Source organism: Elephas maximus, chromosome 14 (genome assembly GCF_024166365.1).
Source record: "Elephas maximus indicus isolate mEleMax1 chromosome 14, mEleMax1 primary haplotype, whole genome shotgun sequence".
NCBI lineage: Eukaryota > Metazoa > Chordata > Mammalia > Proboscidea > Elephantidae > Elephas > Elephas maximus.
This window is the reverse complement of record NC_064832.1, coordinates 68,068,250-68,088,813: the sequence shown is the minus strand read 5'-3', so window position 1 is coordinate 68,088,813 and position 20,564 is coordinate 68,068,250. Positions and strand designations below refer to the sequence as shown.

Below are 20,564 nucleotides of genomic sequence, written 5' to 3'. Positions count from 1 at the left end.
GAAGTTTTGGAAATCCTTAAGATTTTTATTGAATTTCTTATTTAGGAGACAAAATAGTGATTAATAGAATGTGTGTGTGATGCAGATTTGGGGTGACTTTTAAAGATGTTTTAAGAGTATCTTCCTGTTTCTTACAGAATACAGTCTAAACTTATCACTGTGTACAAGACCTTCTATAATCTCTCCTTTGTCTACCTCTCTGATCTTATTTTTTCCCCTCCCTACCTTGCATTAGAGCCCTGGTGGCAAAACAGTTAGGCACTTGGCTGCTAACTGAAAGATTAGAGCTCTAACCCTCCCAGCTAGCTGCTCCCTGGGAGAAATACCTGGTGATCTGCTCCCGAAAAGATTACAGCCAAGAAATCCCTGTCACCCCATGTGACAGTGCTACTCTGTCACATGGGGTCGCTCAGAGTCGGAATCGACTGAACGGCACCCAACAATAACAAACCTGCCATCATGTGCTCCAGAGACACTGAACTACTTTGGGTCCTAGAATGTCCCAGTGTGTCCAGCCCTTCCTGTACTCCTTCCTTCTACCTCTCTCCCTTCTCCCCATTTCTCACCCCCCTTTCTTTCCATTCTGTCATCTTCTCACTTCTCTTTTCTCTCTCCTTTCCTCCGTCCCTCTCAGGGCCTTCATATATTCTTCTTCCTGAGTTAGTGCTTGCCCACACTCAGCCTGGATAATCCTATTATCCCTCAGGTCTCAGCTTAAATATCATTTCCTCAGAGTGCCCCTGTCTTATTTCGTAGGGCTGCCATAACGAAATACTACAAAGTAGGTGGCTTTAAAGAACATAAATTGATTTTCTCACAGTTTAGGAAGCCAGAATTCAGGGAATGACTCTTAGGGGAAAGTCCCACTTTATCTCTTTCAGCTTTTAGCAGCTGTCAGCAATCTTTGGTGTTTCTGGGCTTGTAGATCTGCCTCCACCTTCACATGGTGCCTTTTCCCTGTGCCTTTGTCTCTCTGTGGAAACCCTGGTTGCATAGTGGTTAAGTGCTACAGCTGCTAACCAAAAGGTTGGCAGTTTGAATCCACCAGGCACTCCTTGGATACTGTTGGTCAGTTCTTCTCTGTCCTGTAGGGTGCTGTGAGTCAGAATCAACTCAACAGCAATGGGTTTTTTTTTTTTTTTTTGGTTTTATGTCTCTCTGTGTCTGCTGTGCCCTTTGTAAGACCGCTCTACTCCAGTATGACCACATTAACATAACAAAAGAAAACCCCTGTTTCCAAACAGGATCACATTCACAGCACAGGGGTTAGAACTTCAACATATATTTTGGGACATGCCGTTCAGTCCACAATAGCTCTGCACGAAACTAAATTAGTTTCATTTTATTATTCTTTCCTTTTAAAAATACTTACCACAATTTGTGATTTTTTGTTTACATGTATACTCATTTAGTGTTTTTCTCCACACACCACTGCACACCTAACACCTAAGACAGCATCTTGCACACATTCTTCACTGAATGAATGAATGAATTAGTGAGACTAATTTTCCTGAGAATGGAGACTGCTGTATTCACCGGTCTGTGATGAGGTATCCTGAGAGCTGTGCTCTGTACTCTGGTACATACTCGATGCTCAGTAAATGCTTAACTGAAGTGAATTAGCTTTTTATAAAACTGTTATTGGATGGATAATAAAACAGACCATTCGTGTTATCTGTGGCTCTCTTAATGGGCTAATGAAGGTTACCCTCTAAGTGGTCATTTTATATACTGTCATTCATTCATTTGACAAATGTTTAAGTAGCAAGGTCTGTCCTTGGATTTCATCATGCAAACATGAGAATACATGCTTATTACTCTCAAGTAAGGAGGTTGAATGGTGCAGTGGTTAAACCTTTAGCTACTAACTGAAAGATCTTCGGTTCCAACCCATCAGCAACTCTCTGGGAGAAAAGACCTGTTGATCTGCTGCCATAAAGATTATAGCCAAGTAAACTCTGTGGGGCAGCTCTGCTCTGTCACATGGGGTCACTATGAGCTGAAAATTGACTGGACAGCACCTAACAACTCTCAAGGAGCTCACCATCTAAGTGGGGAGAGAGACAAACATAGAGTAGAGAGCTAAGGTAATGCACTGTGGGAATGTTACAGTATAATTCAGATAGTATGTGAAAAGGGAGCGATTACCCCTTCTAGAGACTTGAGGGAGGGAGAGCTTCAACAGAAGAGATGACCTTTGAGCTTACCCATAAAGATGAAAAGAAATACACTAGGCAACCAAGTGGAGGTGCTTGGAATTCCATAAAGACAATGGTAGGAGCAAGAACCGGGAGCTTCTGCTGAATGGCAGGGAATCGTAGGTAATGTGGTTCCTAAAGACAGTTTGGAGCTATGTTAGGGAGGACCTCCTAAATCGTGTCAGGGAGGCCGAGTTTTACCTTTTACACAATAATACTTCCAGTTTATGAGAACTGTGGCATGCAGTTCAAAGAGATGACTTCTATTAAACTTTATTTGCTTTATCCAGTTGGAGTTCAGGAACAGACCTAGTCTGTTTGCACTGAAAACATTTAGTGAGTGAAGTAAAACTGCCCTCACTGTACAGAATTGAATTCTGTCCCTCCAGTGCTTACTTCGTGTCCCTTGGACTAAAAATCATAGTTTTAACATACTTTGAACTGCCTATAATACCGTTTGGTTTTCAAGCATAATAGAGTTAAGGTTTCCTTATGTAATTTCCTTTCAAAGGCAAATAATGTTCTATAGCACTCCAGTTTTGCTTTCATTTTGTGTTATTTTTATCATTTCATTTTTTTAATGAATAAGTAAGAATGGTGTTTAATTCACTGTTTTTAAAAAATACTTGTTGATTTACAAACATTTAAAAAGTATAATAAGAAAACTAGCATTTGTTACTAGCTTCAAGCCAAATAAAAGGTAAAAATGAGGATTTCAGGATTTGGTCATTGAAACCAGACTGCCTGAGTTCTAATCCTAAATACCTACTGATTGTGTGAACATGGGCACATTACTTAACCTCCTTATGCCTCAGCTTCACCATCTGTAAAGTGGGGATAAGAGTAATTACCTACTGACAGGGTCAGTGTCTGAGCACAGGTGTAGTGCAGAGTCCCTCGGTACCTTCAATATATGTTGTGTTAGGTGGTGGACTTTGTTGCTTGTGCTGCTGTAACAAAAAATATCCCAAGTGGGTGGCTTTACAGAACAGGAATTTATTGTCACACAGGTTTGGAGGCTAAAAGTCCAAATCAGGACATCAGCTCTAGGGGAGGGTCTTTCCTTGTTGGTAGCCGCGGGTGTTCCTTGATGTTCCTTGGCTTGTAGAACGATCTTCACATGACATCTGTCTTTCCCTTGTGTGTGTCTGTTCTGCCCTTTTTATAAGATGCTACACAGAAGGGATTAGGTTTAGGACCCACCCTACTCTGGCATGACCTTGTTAACATAACAAAAGAAAACCGCTATTTCTAAACAGGGTCATATTGACAGGTACAGGGGTTAATGCTTCAATGTAACTGTTTGGGGGACGCAACTCAACCCATAGCAGTTAGCTGATGTTAATATCCTTATTATTACCACTGTTATGATTCTAGCAGTTTTTTGGAAAGATGTTGGCAGCTTCAGAATTAAACTTGTCAAAATATGCTTCTGTCAATACATCTCACTGTGTGATCTTAGGGTGGCGTATGGTATGGTGCAGCTGCCTGTGGTCAAGCATTATATACTTCATGAACTGTGGTTTAGAAACTTAATTCTAGAGTTCAAGACCTTGCTTATTTATCTCTTCCACTGTAGGAGTTCCCAAAAGTCGGCGAGGAGAAATTTGGCAGTTCCTAGCTTTACAATATCGTCTGAGACACAGATTGCCCAATAAGCAACAGCCTCCTGACACGTCATATAAAGAACTCTTAAAGCAGCTCACTGCTCAGCAGCACGCTATCCTTGTGGATTTAGGTATGTTTGCCCTATTGATTATAATTCACTAACATAACAGTAGGTCCCTTTTGTTGAGTTTTTTATGGTGTTGATAAAGATTATATGTTGGCCTATTAAGAGCTTCTGCCCTTTTCCCTTCCTGAGGGCAAGCTGGGCTTATCTCTCACTAAAGGTACCATAAATGCCTTGGTGTTAAATTTTTCACCCCCAAATTTTCCTTCTGAAAAAAGTTATATTTGAGTCATCATAAGGCCATATTATGGGGTAATCAAAGTTCCTGTATTTTTAACAACTGGTATTTGTGTGGGATCAACATTAATTATTATCTCAATCAATTCTGGTTTCGAAAGCCTTCACGGTTATCCTGATAGAATAAGTTGCTGTGATGCTGAACAGATCTCAGTGGAGCTTCCAGACTAAAACGGACTAGGTAGAGAGGTCTGGCGACCTACTTCTGAAAATCAGCCAGTGAAAACCCTATGGATAACAGCAGTCCAATCTACAACCAGTCATGGGGATGGTGCAGTACCAGGTAGTATTTCCTTCTGTTGTACGTGGGGTTGCTAAGTCGGAGGTAATTTGATGGCAGCTAACAACAGCAACAACGGAATAGGTTAAAAAGGGGGACCAAAAAATCAAACAAAGGTATACTAATTATTCCTGGACATATGACCTCACAGTGGTAAGTATTGGATATTGCTGAAAACAGGCCTTTAAATATCACTTTAAAAAAAAAAAAAAACCAATATATTAAGTGTTTGGGTTGTGGAGATCATTAGTTCATTTCCCTAAGATGAATGGAAACCCTGGCGTAGTGGCTAAGAGCTATGACTGATAACCAAAAGGTCAGCAGTTCAAATCCACCAGGCACTCCTTGGAAACCTTGTGGAGCAGTTCTACTCTGTTCTATAGGGTCACTATGAGTTGGAATTGACTTAGCGGCAACAGGTTTGGTTTTTTGTTTTTTTTTTTAAATAGGATGAATGAAAAATTAACTGCCCTAATGTTATGTGACTAGGTATTTTGTAACCCGGGGAGAACTTCTGATGATAGGTCACAAAGTAATTTTTTAAAATTGTTATTGTTGTTAGGTGCCGTCAGGTCGGTTCTGACTCATAGCAACCCCATGCACAACAGAACAAAACACTGTCCGGTCCTGCGCTATCCTTACAATCGTTGTTATGCTTGAGCTCATTGCTGCAGCCACTGTGTCAGTCCACCTCGTTGAGGGTCTTCCTCTTTTCCGCTGACCCTGTACTTTGCCAAGCATGATGTCCTCCAGGGACTGATCCCTCCTAACAACATGTCCAAAGTATGTAAGACACAGTCTTGCCATCCTTCTAAGGAGCCTTCTGGCTGTACTTCTTCCAAGACAGATTTCTTTGTTCTTTTGGCAGTCCATGGTATATTTAGTATTCTTCACCAACACCGCAGTTCAAAGGTGTCAGTTCTTCTTTGGTCTTCCTTATTCATTGTCCAGCTTTCACATGCATATGATGCGATTGAAAACACCATGGCTTGGGTTAGGCGCACCTTAGTCTTCAAGGTGACATTTTTGCTTTTCGACACTTTGAAGAGGTCCTTTGCAGCAGATTTACCCAATGCAATGCGTCGTTTGATTTTTTTGAATGCTGCTTCCATACCTGTTGATTGTGGATCCAAGTAAAACGAAATCCTTGACAACTTCAGCCTTTTCTCTGTTTATCATCATGTTGCTCATTGGTCTGCTTGTGAGGATTTTTGTTTTCTTAATGTTGAGGTGCAATCCATAGTGAAGGCTGTGGTCTTTGATCTTCATTAGTAAGTGCTTCAAGTCCTTTTCACTTTCAGCAAGCGAGGTTGTATCATCTGCATAACGCTGGTTGTTAATGAGTCTTCCTCCAGTCCTGATGCACTGTTTTAAAATAGTAAATTTCAAATAGCTTATGAGAAGTAAAAATGATATGATTTAAAAAATATTATCTCTGATTTTCTGTAAATTAGCATCAAACCCATTGCCATCAACGGACAGAGTAGAACTGCTCTATTGGGTTTCCAAGAAGTGCCTGGTGGATTCAAACTGCTGACCTTTCGGTTAGCAGCCGTAGCTCTTAACCACTACACCACCAGGGTTTCCATAAACTAGCATAGTATAATAGATATTTTATTATTTTAAAATATCTGTATTATTCAATTACATATTGTACATTGATGTTGATATCCCTATAAGTTGGTACTTTTAAGGTGGACAAATTCCTCATTTGAGCCCATTTGGTAAAATAGGGGATCAACTTATATTTGGGGTCACTTTATATATATATATTTTTTATATTACCCAGAAACCCAGTGCCGTCGAGTTGTATTAGGGCATATAAAAATCACTGGCTAAAACTTAGTTTTTACTTCCGTTATTTTTAGATGGCAAATAACTTTTGTTTAGAAAAGGTTCGACTCAGTTAATATCCTCCGAGCTCAGTAGAATTAGAAAGGGTATTTTGCTGAGAAACTGAAAACTCGAATCCGTGTCCTGATTCTGCCACTCTCTGTGGTCTTAGACAAAGTATGTTGTTTCTCAGTCCGCTCTATTAAGGGAGGACATTGAACTAGAAAGTCTCTGGCCCCTTGCAGACCCGTGGCTCTGTGAGTGTAAAATGGTGATGAGCACTGTGATTGGGATGGCACAGGCAGGGATAGCCAAGCCAGATGGCCTAATGACAGGGGGAGATGATGAGATCAAATTACAGGGAAAGGCTGATCAGAGGAATGTAGAGCTAGAATCATCTTCTTAGCTACACAGCATATTTGTAAGTTTTCTTTCGTAAAGATATTTCTCTACACAAGTAAAATTATAACTTTAAATATAGCCTATTTGACTCTTCTTGTAGCCATCAGTGTTTCTTTGGCATGATCTTGTTATTTTCTCATATCTTCTCCTTAATTGCTCAGCAGAATTAATCTTGTCACTTTCTGTGAGGGTGGGCTGGGGATCACTTTCAAGCATATGTGGTAGGAAACATTTTAAAATCTGCCATGCTTGTAAGTTTCAATTCACTCGAGCAGTCATTTCACAAGAAAGCTAACATCCCCCTTCATTTTCTGGGCTGGGAGAAGTGGTAGGCCAGTGATTTCTGGCCTTGGTGGTAAAGAGGGGCTTGTTTCAGTATTTAATACCAGCTTTTTAGTGATCCAGGACTGACTTTGTTTGCTAGCTCAAGTGTTTCCATGGGACTTTTATACCCCAAGGTGAATTTTGGAGGGGAATTTATTAGAAATAAACTTGACCCTTTACTTTCCTTGTCCTTTCTGGATATTTAAAAAAAAAGGCAAGGTGCCAACGTGGCTCAGGGAGGTAGTTTAAGAAACAGAGAGCAAGGGATCTTTGAAAAAGAAGTATTTCCTGGAGGATAGATAGACTGAATGTGAAACTAAGCCAAAACCCACTGTCGTCGAGTTGATTCTGACTTATAACGACCCTATAAGACAGAGTAGTACAGCCCCATAGGGTTTTCAAGGCTGTCATCTTTATGGAAGCGGAGTGCCACATCTTTCCCCTCTCGGAGTGGCTGTTGGGCTTGAAACACTGACCGTTCGGTTAGCAGCCAGGTGCTTTAACCACTGCACCACCGGGGCTCCTTCAGAGTCTCTCCAGTGCTATAGTACAAGAAAAGCAGAAACAAATCTGTTTATGGGCTAATACATTTCCTTTTAAGTAATATGATGCCTCATAGAATTCTGGTTTCAATTAAAGGATGGTCTTTATGTGAATTTGGATTTATAGGCAGAATAAATTTTGTTTTTCGGAGGTCTCTCCTTGATACGTTCTTGGTTTGTGGACATTTTTAGTTTTGTTTTTGCTTAGAAAGGAGTGCTGCTCAGCCTAATGTGTGCTGCCATGTCATATATGTGGAGATGGGGTGGAAGTCTGGCAGGTAGGACTTAGGCCTTACGTAAAAGTGGTGCGGGCTTGACTTTCCTCTAAGTTCAGGGGAGAGAGAAGAATCAAGATCAAACTCAGCCCAAGGCTGACTCCTATGAAGTGGAGGTCAAACACAACTCCACTCTTTAACCTTTTTTCTAATTCTGACACCAGCCATCCCTCCTACGTCACTCTCTACTTCTCTGCTAGGCTCAATAATTCATTGCAGTGGCCACATAGAACTCACAGACCGTACTCAAGATTATGGGGTTTATTAGAGAAACAGGTTACAATTCAGGATCAGGATCAACTTGGAAATAACAGGAACAACTCAAGATACAGTTCTTCGGTCAGGACAGCTTCTTTTCCACTGCTGCCACTGGGTCCTTGTTCTTGGCCTGGGCCCCTCTTCTTGGCCTGGGCCCCTGCCCTCGGCCTCTGCCCGTGTTTGGGCCTGGCCAGTGCCTCGACTCAGGCCTGGCCTCTGCCCTGCTTAGGCAAGTGTTACAAAGCTCTTTAACTCTGCCAATAAGAGAGCCCAGAGTCTGATGCCTCTGGGCACTCTGATGATAAGAGGGCCCAGAGGCACCCTACTCTGCCAGAAAGCCTCCTGCTTGAAGACACTCCGCTGTCTCGTTCCGTAGGTCCTGTGCTGCTACTGTTGTGTGCCATCTTCAGTGTTACAACTCTCTCTGTCTCCTGGGTCTAGAAGGTTCTTAGCACAAAGACCCTAGGTTCAAAGGACGTGCTCCACTCATGATTCTTCTTGATGGTAGTGAGGCCCCGCACCGACCTCTGGGATTGACTCCCTTTAAGCTTAGTGAGATAGTAAAACTGACCAATTCTTTACAGGGGTTCCATGCACTTGATTTGCAGGGTCCCACCCTTGCAAGGACTCCATGCACCTTATTTGCACTAGCAAACCTGTCTTATCCCCTTGGTGGGCCATAAGCACCTTATTTGCATAGTCCTGCCCAGTCATTTTGTGGGCGTTAAAAAGACTATGGCTAGAAGAGCCATGTAATAGTAATTCACTGCACCACAACTTGCTACAGAGTTGCTGGTATTAGCTGCCACGGGGTCCACCACTGACTCGTGGCAACCCCATGCACAGTGGAACGAAACACTGCCCGGTCTTGTGCCATTCCTATGATTGACTGCAGAGCAGTTAGTTGTGATCCATAGGGTTTTCATGGGCTGGTTTTCAGAAGTAGATAGCCAAGCCTTCTTTCCTAACCCATCTTAGTCCAGAAGTTCTGCTGAAACCTGTTTGGCATCATAGCAACATACGAGCCACCACTGACAGACAGGTGGTGGCCTGCTATAGAGACTCTTTGTTACTTCAGTAGGTACTCCAAGCAACTCAGAGGTTCTGAAAAGAGTGTTTGTTTATTCCTGGAAGTCACTGCATTACAGTTTCACTGTGGCCTCCAAAGAACCAGGGCATCTCAAAAATATTTCTTTCCCTTCTGCAGGAAGGACATTTCCTACTCACCCGTACTTTTCAGTGCAGCTCGGGGCAGGGCAGCTGTCGCTCTTCAACCTCCTGAAAGCCTATTCTTTGCTGGACAAAGAAGTCGGTTACTGCCAGGGAATCAGCTTTGTGGCTGGAGTCCTGCTTCTGCACATGAGTGAAGAGCAAGCCTTTGAAATGCTGAAGTTTCTCATGTATGACCTTGGCTTTCGCAAGCAGTACAGACCCGACATGATGTCGCTGCAGGTGAGGCAGTTGTTCTGCAGGAGGAACACGTGAAACTGTTACCGGAGATGTTACCAGCAGCCCTCTTCTAAGTGACAAGTCAGATTTCAAGAAATTGGTGCCCATTGCTTTGGAACTTGGGTAAATGTAGGGGCATGTTTTCACTCATAGTTTTATCATGAGATTTGAGATTATTAAACCTATCAGTGTATGGCATCCAGTAAGTTCCTGAATAAATAAGCAATTAAAGAAAGGTGATGGGTGCCTGAGTCTCTATCCCCTGTCTGTGGATTACATGGAACAAGTATCAGGTCATCTTTGTTCATGTTTCCTCAACTTGTTAGTCAAAAAGGACCGCAGATCTTTTGTTTAAAATCTGAAATTGTCTTTGTTTCATGTTCGGTATACATATGATAGCTATCTATGCCATGGTTCTTCTTGAGCTTCTCATGCTGGGCCTCCTTTATCTCAATGTAAGATAGGTCCTTAGAAAGGAAAAGTGTTGAAAGTCAGTGGTGCTTCTTGATTCTACGTAGCACGCTCTGAAGAAGCACCTTATTGCTTTTTGTTATAAGTAGGATATTCACTGTCAACCGCTATCCTTAATCTATGTCAAACTCCCTGTTGATGCTTTTCTCTTTCTGGAGTCCCTGGGTGATGCAAACACATAAGTGCTTGACTACTAACTGAAAGGTTGGCAGTTTGAACCCATCCAGAGACACCTCGGAAGAAAGGCCTGGCAATCTGCTTCTGAAAAGTCACAGCCTTGAAAGCTCTCTGGAGCCCCGACCTATTCTGACACACATGGGATCACCATGGGTTGGAACTGACTCAAAAGCAATGGGTTTGTTTTTTTTTTCCTTTTTTCTCCTCGAGTTTAAATTTCACTTTCCTAAATGTATTGGTTTCTAAAGGGCAGTTTGAATTTTATCTAGAGATAGGACATCTCAAACAACCACTGCCTTGCAGTTTAAAACTTTCAGTAGTAAAAATATAAAGGAAGACTTTATAGACGGGAATGTCAGGGTTCTGCTTTGAAAATGAGGTAACACATGTCTGCAGTTAGTCATAATACTATGTTTTAGATGAGAATTAAAATGCTTTAAATGTTTTTTTTTTATTATACTCTTCCTGTTTGCCAATAATCAGTGTTTACATTTAATATTTTAATAATCAATCTGTAGGCAAAAAGGCTATGGTTTTACCCTATGTGTATCATAACCAGAAACCCTGGTGGCATAGTGGTTAAGTGCTACGGCTCTTAACTAAGAGGTTGGCATGTTCGAATCCGCCAGGCGCTCCTTGGAAACTCTAGGGGGCAGTTCTACTCTGTCCTATAGGGTCGCTGTGAGTCGGAATCGACTCGACGGCAGTGGGTTTTTTTTGGGTGTCATAACCAGTGGCTGTTGAATCAGTCCCACCCATGGCGACCCCATGTGTGTCAGGGTAGAGTTATGTGCCATAGGGTTTCCAGAGGCTGATTTCTCAAAAGTAGGTCACTAGGCCTTTCTTCGGAGGTACCACTAGGTAGATTTGTACTGCCAGCCTCTTGATTAATAGCCAAGCTTGTTAACCGTTTGCACCATCCAGGAACTCCATGTGTTAGTGGTATTTTCTTGAGGGGGAAAGAAACTGTTTCTTGCTTTTTTACTTCCTCAAGATGACATTGTTGCTTGGAAAATAGGGCGTTGCACTTTCTGTGGGTTTCCTGGTCTGAGTTCATATGGATGGTTTTTACATGGATATATAATTGCATTGGTTTGATTCCTAGCTGATAACTATTCATAGATCTGTCAGCATTCATGTAAGTCAAGTAAGTTACTATGGAAGGTTTTTTTTTACTTTATTTCTAAAGAATTTACCTATATCCTTTATCAGCTAGGAAGCACTATCACGCTTGTGTGGAAATAAGTAGCTCTGATTTCCAGAAATAACATTTAATAGCCATCATTAGAATTTCAAAGAATAGCAAGTACCTTTGGGTAGTGTTTGATTTTTGTTCATTGGTAGATACAGCTATCACTTCAAAAATGGAATGATTTTTTCTATTTAAATATTCCTCATCAGTTTTAAATAATAAAGATCTATGTAAATTGGGTTTTTTAAAATATGCAGTGGTCATATGGTATGGTCTGCAATTCATATCGCACAGTCTGCAATTACCAAGAAATATCTTATGTCTACAATTATGCAAATGTTTTAAACTCTTTGGTGTCAGCATTCTTATGGTCCACAACATTGGCGATCTTATTCTAGGATAAGAGATGTTTTAGTTACATAAAACGAGACACACACTGTTCCACTTTCTGGAGAAGGAAGTTAGTATCTTCTGCCCAATCTATATGCTTTCCAGGAGTACACAAAATGCCTGTTGCAGTAGAAGCAGTAGTAGACTTCGAATTAGTTGGCAGGATTTCAGGTGCTTACTCAGCTGTTTGTGAGCATGGGCACTCCAGGCTCTCTGCCTGTTACCTTCTCTCTACAATGAGGGAGGGTTGAGTCTCTTTCAGCTTCAGGTAGCCCTGAACCATCCTGTTTGTGTCTGCTGCTTTTTGCATGTATCTTTTCCTCTGAAGCCTTTAGTTCTACCTTGTTCAGTCTTTTCTCACTCTCCCCTCCTTATCTTTTCTGAGCCTTCTTTCCTCTTCCAGTTCTCTCTCTCCCCTCTGAACATTTGCTCTGTTATCTGTAAGATAGAATCAAAGAATTATTTTTCCTTAGCACATGAAATTTTATTATTGAAGTTTTCTTTAAAGAAGCCTGAATTGTGTTTTTATTTACCTCTAAAAAGAAGAAATAATAATAGAAATGTAAGTATACCTTGATGGGAGAAATGCTCTCAGCCCCTAGTTTAGAATGTAGAAAGAAAAAGTAAGATCCTGTTTTTTTTTTTATTAAACATTGAAGTGTAGTTCTGTGTTGTGATCACAACTGAGTGTGAAGAACAGAATTCCTCTGATGATATACTTTCTTTTTATTCTGTTAATTAGATTTCTTTAATTATTCTCTTGGCAGAAGCCCAGTGTGCCTAGTTTCTAAGATGTAAATGGCCTGAGGGAAATGTATAAGTCTTTCAACATGACTTACTGAGATAGTAATCTCATTTTTTTAAACCTTTATGTTTGACTTCAACTAAGCTTCTTATTTTATAGCTATTGCTTCCTGTGGCTCTTTAATTTCTTCCTTTTATAGTTCATGTGGAAACTTAGTTTCCAAAGATATGTGTTGTAGATAAGGGTCAAATAAATAATTTGCTGCAATTCTGCATAGTGACTTTATGATTTTTTTTCCCCAGAGGAGTCTGTTTGATTTTTTAGTTTTATGCTCTGGAAATAACTGTTGGATTTGGAAACCCAGGTGGCATAGTGGTTAAGTGCTACGGCTGCTAACCAAAAGTTCAGCAGTTCGAATCCACCAGGTGCTCCTTGGAAACTCTATGGCGCAGCTCTACTCTGTCCTGTAGGGTCGCTATGAGTCGGAATCGACTCAATAGTAGTGGGTTTGGTTTTGGTTTTATTGGTTATTTTAATATATTTTTATAGACTCGACGGCACTGGTTTTTTTTTTTTTTAATAGAGCTAGCTATTTAATTAAGGGTGATATTGTGACTGTTTCTGTTAGTGAAAAAAACTACTGCTAGATTTAATAAAATATTGTTTACATTTCACACCATCATGCCAAATTGATATAATCAAGGAACTACTACAAATTTAAATTATATTATTTGCCACTGCTTTGTTTAGCTATCATAGACATGAGCATTTAAAAGTTGCTGTATGCTGTCCTTAAATTTTTCTTTTTGAAATGCAAGTAATTGATACTGTAGCCAAGCTAAATAATTTCTTAATCCTAAAAACATTCAGAAAAGACAGAACTTTTTGCTTTAATCTCTTTTCTCATGAAAACAATATATTGCTGGAATACCTTGAATATTGGAAATTACATCTCAAGCTTCTAACCCCATAACATTGTAAGTGTACATTGTGTCCTAGCAGGGCAAATTGTTTGGTGGGTCTAAGACAGAGCTCCATTATAAATCAAGACACGGGGCCCAGCAAAAGAGACAAGCTTTCCTTCTGAACTGAACATGGTAAATTCTTTCGAATGGATGCTTTCCTGAAATTGGTCTGAAATTAGAATAGACCCTTTATGAGAGTCCTGAGCCAGGACAGTTCTGATTAAATTCCAAAAGCAATTCCTCCCTCCCACAGGACAAATACCATTTCCATGTATATATGTGAAACCAAACATACACAAAGCTCCCCAGTAGTCTAAGATGGACTTTCAGTGACTTGCTTTATGACCTCAGTTAAGTGAACTTGGAATTTAATATCAACTATAAAATTGCAATAAAAATTAAGTAATAATATTATTTATTGAGTATATGTGAATTTGTTAAATATTAGAGTAATGTAATTAAAGTCAGTGTATTTTATGTACACTCAGATAAATGCATAATATTTTATTTTTCTTCTCCAAATTAACTTTAGATCCAAATGTACCAGCTGTCAAGGCTCCTTCATGACTATCACAGAGATCTCTACAATCATCTTGAAGAAAATGAAATCAGCCCCAGTCTTTATGCTGCCCCCTGGTTCCTCACATTGTTTGCCTCTCAATTTCCATTAGGATTTGTAGCCAGAGTTTTTGGTAAGAGATGACTGTGATCAAATGGGACAGTGTTATTTATTCCAAGGAACATACTTTTTAGCCATGTGATTCCCTGGTTGTCTTATCGTGTGTTACAGACTAGAAAATTGCTAGTGGAATTTAATAAATGTGCCTGGCTCTATTCTGGTAGTAATTTGAAACCATATTGGTCTTAAGTAAAATTGAAATCAAAAGGGTAAGAGAAAAGGAAGAATTGGGCTTCTGTATTTGAGTAAGCTGTAATGGAGCTCTTATTTTCATTTATGCCTAAAAATCAGAGAAAAAAATTTTTTTTAATCTAAATTAAGGACCCATAATTTTTCCAGATTTTTATACATGACTTTCCTACCTTTTTTTTTCTTCTTCCCTGTTTTCCTTTTCAACTCAGATCCAAAACTCAGAGAAATGTTTTCTTCAACTGGGTCAACAGGAGTATCTATATTAATATTCTCTGTAATGGCATTTCTTAGTCTGACTTTTTGTTGTTAACAAGGTAGCTATGATTCCTGTTTTATTGCTCAAACGAGTCTCTTTTTGTGCTAATAGAGTGGTGGTAGCCAGCCTCTAAGACTGTGTAGCTTAGGGGAAAGCACCAAGTACAGTCAGGGTAGCCCAGGGCAGGCCACAGAGTACCTGTGATGTTCAATTACGGTGTTAGACATTAGGAATAAAAAGAAAGTATGATGTGGTATATTGCCTTTTGGGCACTCTGAAATCTATTCATGAGTCTTTAGTTAGGTTTGTCTAAGTTTGTTATTTAAGAAACAAAACAACCCACCCAACCATTCACTAGTGTGGCTTGTTCTAATGTTGTTGCTTAGGACCTCAATGGAAACCCTGGTGGCGCAGTGGTTAAGTGCTACAGCTGCTAACCAAAGGGTTGGCAGTTCGAATCTGCCAGGCGCTCCTTGGAAACTCTATGAGGCAGTTCTACTCTGTCCTATAGGGTCGTTATGAGTCAGAATCGACTCGACAGCACTGGGCTTTTTGGGTTAGGACCTCAAGGGCCTCAGAAAGGATGCCCACGATTTTTATATTTAGTCCATCTACCTGCTACCCATGGTCTCAGTAGCTAGCCAGTATTCACAAGTGTGTTGTTAGGTGCCGTTGAGTAGGTTCCAACTCCTAGTGACCCTACGTACAACAGAACAAAAAAAATATTGTCCAGTCCAACACTATCCTCACAATCATTGCTGTATTTGAGCCCATTGTTGTAGCCACTGTGTGCTCTTTGCTAAATTAGGGCTGTTTTTCAAATTGTATCAACTGTATTGTAGGTCATTACCAGCATTTTAAAAAATGAAATAGAATTCAGTGAAAATATCATAGAGTATTACAAATAGTAAGGAGAAATGTTGTTTGGAGAAACTTCAAGTTTGAGGATGTTATTGTTAGCTGCCGTTGAGCCAGTTCCAACTCATGATGACACTGTAGGAGAGAGTAGAACTGCCCCATAGGGTTTCCAAGGAGCGGCTGGTGGATTTGAACTGCCGACCTTTTGGTTAGCAGCCAAGCTCTTAACCACTACATATAGTATATATACGTATACCAGATTATGATATATAATGGCTTTCTTATTAGGGTCTATGAATTAAAAAGTTTAAAAAACATTGTAATAAAATCTACAAAGTACAACAAAAGAATAAAATCAAGATTCAGTGAATCAAATGTACACCAAACTTCTCTCGTTTATTGAATATATGTGGTCAATTTTCTTCAGTGAAGTTTTCTTTGGCACTTGGGTTCCTGTTAATGGATCTTCTATGAATCCTTTTATTTTATATACCCACACACACACACACACACACACACACACACGTATTTTCTTTTCTCAGATAACAGCCTATTAAGTCAAAATGATGTTCCAGGGCATCTCTCTTTCACTTACCCTTGGAAGCTTGATAAGAGTTCAAGAAGCAAATCTTCCCGGTAATCTGGTCCTCACTATGAGAATATAAACGGTGCTGCCAGCTTTACAATAGCTGCTCAGTCTTTTTTTTTTTTTTTAATTTAGTAAAGAATAGAGACTGTTGGAATGAAGAAATGCATGAGGAAGCAGAATTACCAAATTCGAGATAATTGTTTTGCAGCTTGCTCTTTTTTTAAGACTCCCTGTTGTACATTATTGATTAAAGAATGACACAGATTGAGAGAAACTTTCACACAAAAGCACTGGTAACTTTTCAAAACTATGGCACGTTGCTGTGTTAGGGAGTGGAGTGCGCTTCTGATTTAGGTTATGTGTTTGTTTTGATTTTCTTTTAGAGTTTTTTTCTTTTTAATTTCCTGCTCTGGTATAGGTTTAATTACATATTAACTGGTTCATTTGCTTTCTTATTATGGTAATTAGAGCTTAAATAGCACTAATTGGTTATGTTGATTTGTTTTTGTATTCCTGTTGTGAAGAAGAATCTAAACAGCAGTTGAATAAGCATCTCTGAGATTTCCCTAATCAATTTTACCATTTCCATGAAATTTACCATTAAAGTTATAGATAAATACGTAGACAAACCAAAAACAAAAACAAAAACTAGTTGCTGTTGAGTCAATTATGACTCATAGCAGCCCTATAAGACAGAGTAGAACTGCCTTGTAGAGTTTCCAGGGAGCACCTGGTGGAGTCCAACTGCTGACCTTTTGACCTTTGGGTTAGCAGTCCTAGCACTTTATCACTATGCCACCAGGGTTTCCCACAGACAAACAGATGTATATAATTTGCCTTTTCTTAAATCGTGGCTTTATCTGGGATTTCTAAATAGGTAAGGGGAATGTGGAAACCCTGGTGGTGTAGTGGTTAAGTGCTATGGCTGCTAGCCAAGAGATCAGCATTTCGAATCTGCCAGGCGCTCCTTGGAAACTCTGTGGGGCAGTTCTGTTCTGTTCTATAGGGTCACTATGAGTCAGAATCGACTCAACGACAGTGGGTTTGGTTTTTTTTTGGTTTAAGGGGAATATGCAAACATTTGTTGTTTCAGTCATATTAAAATTTTTTTTTTAAATCTGGGTGGTTTTCATCAATATTTTTGGCAAAATATTCTGTGATCCTGTTGCAGTAATTAAAAAAAAAAAGCCTTTATTACAAAGAGCATACGTTTTACAATGAATGCATAACTTTATTCATGAAAATTATCTCTTTTTTCTTAGATATAATTTTTCTTCAGGGAACTGAAGTTATATTTAAGGTTGCTCTCAGCCTACTGAGCAGCCAAGAGACACTTATAATGGAATGTGAAAACTTTGAAAATATTGTCGAGTTTCTTAAAAACACCCTACCTGATATGAATATGTCTGAAATGGAAAAAATTATTACACAGGTATGATTGGATGATAATAGTAAGATATAAGACTATACAGCTGCTTCTCTACTGATTATAGATTATACTTTTTAGCATAAAAATGTTTTACTTGACAGGTATCACTGTTTTTGCTTTTGTTTATTTGATCAGATACATTTAGAAATGAGACTTTAATGACATATCTATGTTGAGACATTGGCTATGCACAGGAAAAGTGGTTTATGCTATATAATAAGTTGTTCAGGACCCTTTTAAACTTAAACCAATGGTGAGACTGAAGGTAAAACTGGCAGAGTTAGGAAGACTGAGAAAAAAAAAAATGAGACCCACTTGCCTTTGTAAATAGTGTTAGTTCTGTTTTAAAATCTATAAGGAGTACATCTGGCAAGAGCATAGGTTTTGGAATTAGAAAGTGTTGGGTTTGTGTCTTTGTCTAGCTCTTTTATTAACTGTTTGACTTGTGCATATCACCTTAATTGTCTGAACCCTAGTTTCTTGGCTCCAAATCAGGACAGTACCTGTCTGAGAAGCTTTATGGGGCTCAGAAGAGGAGATCTGATATATCAGTCGAATCAGGAAACGCATCCAGGTGCTCAGGAACTAGTAATGGAAGGAAGTTGTTCACATCCCTGGTACTGACGTGGGGAGGGAAGATATAATAGTGTTACCAGGCCCATTAGGATCCAGAGCTATGGAGTGGGGACCTGTGGTGGTGGTTGTGATCTTGGAGAGCCAAGCAGGGAAGGAACGGAGAATTACCTCAGCCTCTTTGTCCTGCCTCCTCTGATCTCCTGTTGAGACTTCCCATTGGCCATACCCAACCTGAAGCCAGCAGGCAAGAAAGTGTGAGGAATGCAGTTCACAGGGGTCAGCCTCCCAGAGCAGAGCGGAGTTAAGGAGGGCAGAGCATGACTCTAAGAAGCAAATGAAGAGTATGGTAATCAGCACACCATCTATCTATCTAGTCCTTGACTCTTCATAGGGACAAGGTAAATGGTCATTATGTATGGATGTTGTTTATATGAAATGAACAAGCTAAAGGTCAGGCTTATAGACAAGGTGGTCATGCTTTCAGAGCCATGGTAAAGTTTACCAGTGTCCTGGAGGTACTTAGGGCAGTAGAAAAAAAGCTGAGTAGAAAGAAATCAAGAGAAAGGCAGTTTGAAACCTTGTTCTAGTATCCTGCCTGACTAGTGTGTGACTTTGGGGTTTCTGAGTCTCAACTTCCTCATATATAAAATAAAACTGGAGTAATAATAAGTGATCCTATTACAATTTCATTTTATTTTTAGGAGCAACTGTAACCCATTAAGTTAAAGAATTTTATGCACTGTAACACACAAAAATATGAACTATTATTGTATAATCACATATATTTTCTTTCCATTACAAAGAATCTAAGTCACAAGCAGGTTACTGCGTAAATATCTATGAACAATTTTTATATGTTAAAATGCTCTGTAAATTGAAAGGTATAGCTTTTATGTAACTTTTATTTCCTATTTATTGATGTATTAATTCATCAGGAATACCTTTTTGACTGACAGAGACTGTGCTTCTAGAGGAGAAGTGATACTTGAAATCAGATCACTTCTAAAATTAGTGAGAGAATTGCCTGGCTTAGCAGTCATTACTAGGGTTAATGGATAGAATTTATAGGCAGGCAAATTTGGACTCAATATTAGAAAAAGCATTCTACAAATTACAGCTGATTAACTTTGGAATGAACTCCTGATATTGAAGGAGACTTTGATGAGCTTTAGTTTTCTGCAAATAATGCAGAGAAAGCACAAAGAAAATAAAAGTAGACATAAATGTCAGTATCTTGAGATGATAACCTTTTAAATTTCATTTCACACATCTCTTTTTGCTTATATACACATATAAATAAGTATACAGTTTTACATACATAACTGAAAATAATACATAACCGTTGAGTAACCTGATTTTTTTTATGGAAAATATGTAGAGTATTAAACATTTTCCCATGCCAATAAATATAGATCCATACCATCATTTTTTCTTTATTTTTGTAATTTATTTTACTTCTGTTGTTGAAAATATACAGAGCAGAACATATACCAGTTCAATTTCTACATGTACAGTTCAGTGACATTGATGACATTCTTCAAATTGTGCAACCATTCTCACCGTCCTTTTCCAAATCATTCTTCCCCAAGTAACATAAACTCCCTGCCCCCAATCTTTCGAGTTGCCATTGTCAGTTTGATCCCACATAGATAGTTCTTAAAAGAGCGCAGTGCTCAAGGCAGACATTCTTTTCTAGTTAAGCTAAACCATTGTTTGGTTTTAAGAAGACTTTCAGGGGATATTTTTGGCTTAAGGTTTAAGGATGATCTCAGGGCAATAGTTTCTGGGATTCATCTAGCCTCCATGGCTCCAGGATGTCTAGATTCCATAAGAATTTGAAATTCTGTTCTGCAATCTTTGAGCAAAATGTCTATACCATCATTTTTAATTGTGTAAACAGTCCATTGTATCCCTACCTACTTGATATGGATATTTTAGAATATTACTTTGAGAGGGCTGATGTGGTAGTTTAGTATTCCCCTATTTAAATTCTAAAATTTAACGATTAGATTTGACATGGTGAAGCAGAGCAATCAGAAATCATGTCCTGTTTGTTTGCCTTCTCCCCACAGTGTTAGTGTAGACATCATTGCTGAAATGGCAGCTGCCACCTCACCTTCACCTAAGCAACTTTAGACTAAGGAGGGGTTACCTGTCCTCTAACTTAGAAGCTTACTGTCTTCCTGGTTGGTGGTAATACAGGCGAGCAGAAGCCTCCTTAAACTTTACAGCTGTATGCAGTGCTCAGGATATGCCACTTTAAAGATTCTCTGTGTGGTAGAAAATGGAAGTGACCCTTGAGAGGCTCACATGGAATAGCAAATGGATGCTTATTATAAAACCTCTCTGCCCCATTAACAAATAAATTAGAAATGCTTTTGTTCTCATTATTATGGAAATACCCTATGCAATTTCACTTACCAATTAACAAAGATTATCTCTAACACAGATAGTAATTACTTAATAACTAGTATTATTTATGTGGTATACTACATTTTGGGAGATAGTTACCAAA

The 20,564-nt window shown here is 39.2% G+C and overlaps 1 protein-coding gene across 6 annotated transcripts in view; it reads left to right on the top strand.

Moving 5' to 3' along the window:
- TBC1D4 (TBC1 domain family member 4) overlaps positions 1-20,564 on the top strand; it is a 233,734-nt gene that overhangs the window by 207,891 nt on the left and 5,279 nt on the right. For all 6 annotated transcript variants that reach the window (XM_049853000.1, XM_049852995.1, XM_049852996.1 and 3 more), the window contains 4 exons: positions 3,778-3,936; positions 9,289-9,533; positions 14,003-14,162; positions 17,307-17,476. In XM_049853000.1, the coding sequence (XP_049708957.1) occupies positions 3,778-3,936; positions 9,289-9,533; positions 14,003-14,162; positions 17,307-17,476 (734 nt within the window). The remainder of the gene's footprint in view (positions 1-3,777; positions 3,937-9,288; positions 9,534-14,002; positions 14,163-17,306; positions 17,477-20,564) is intronic.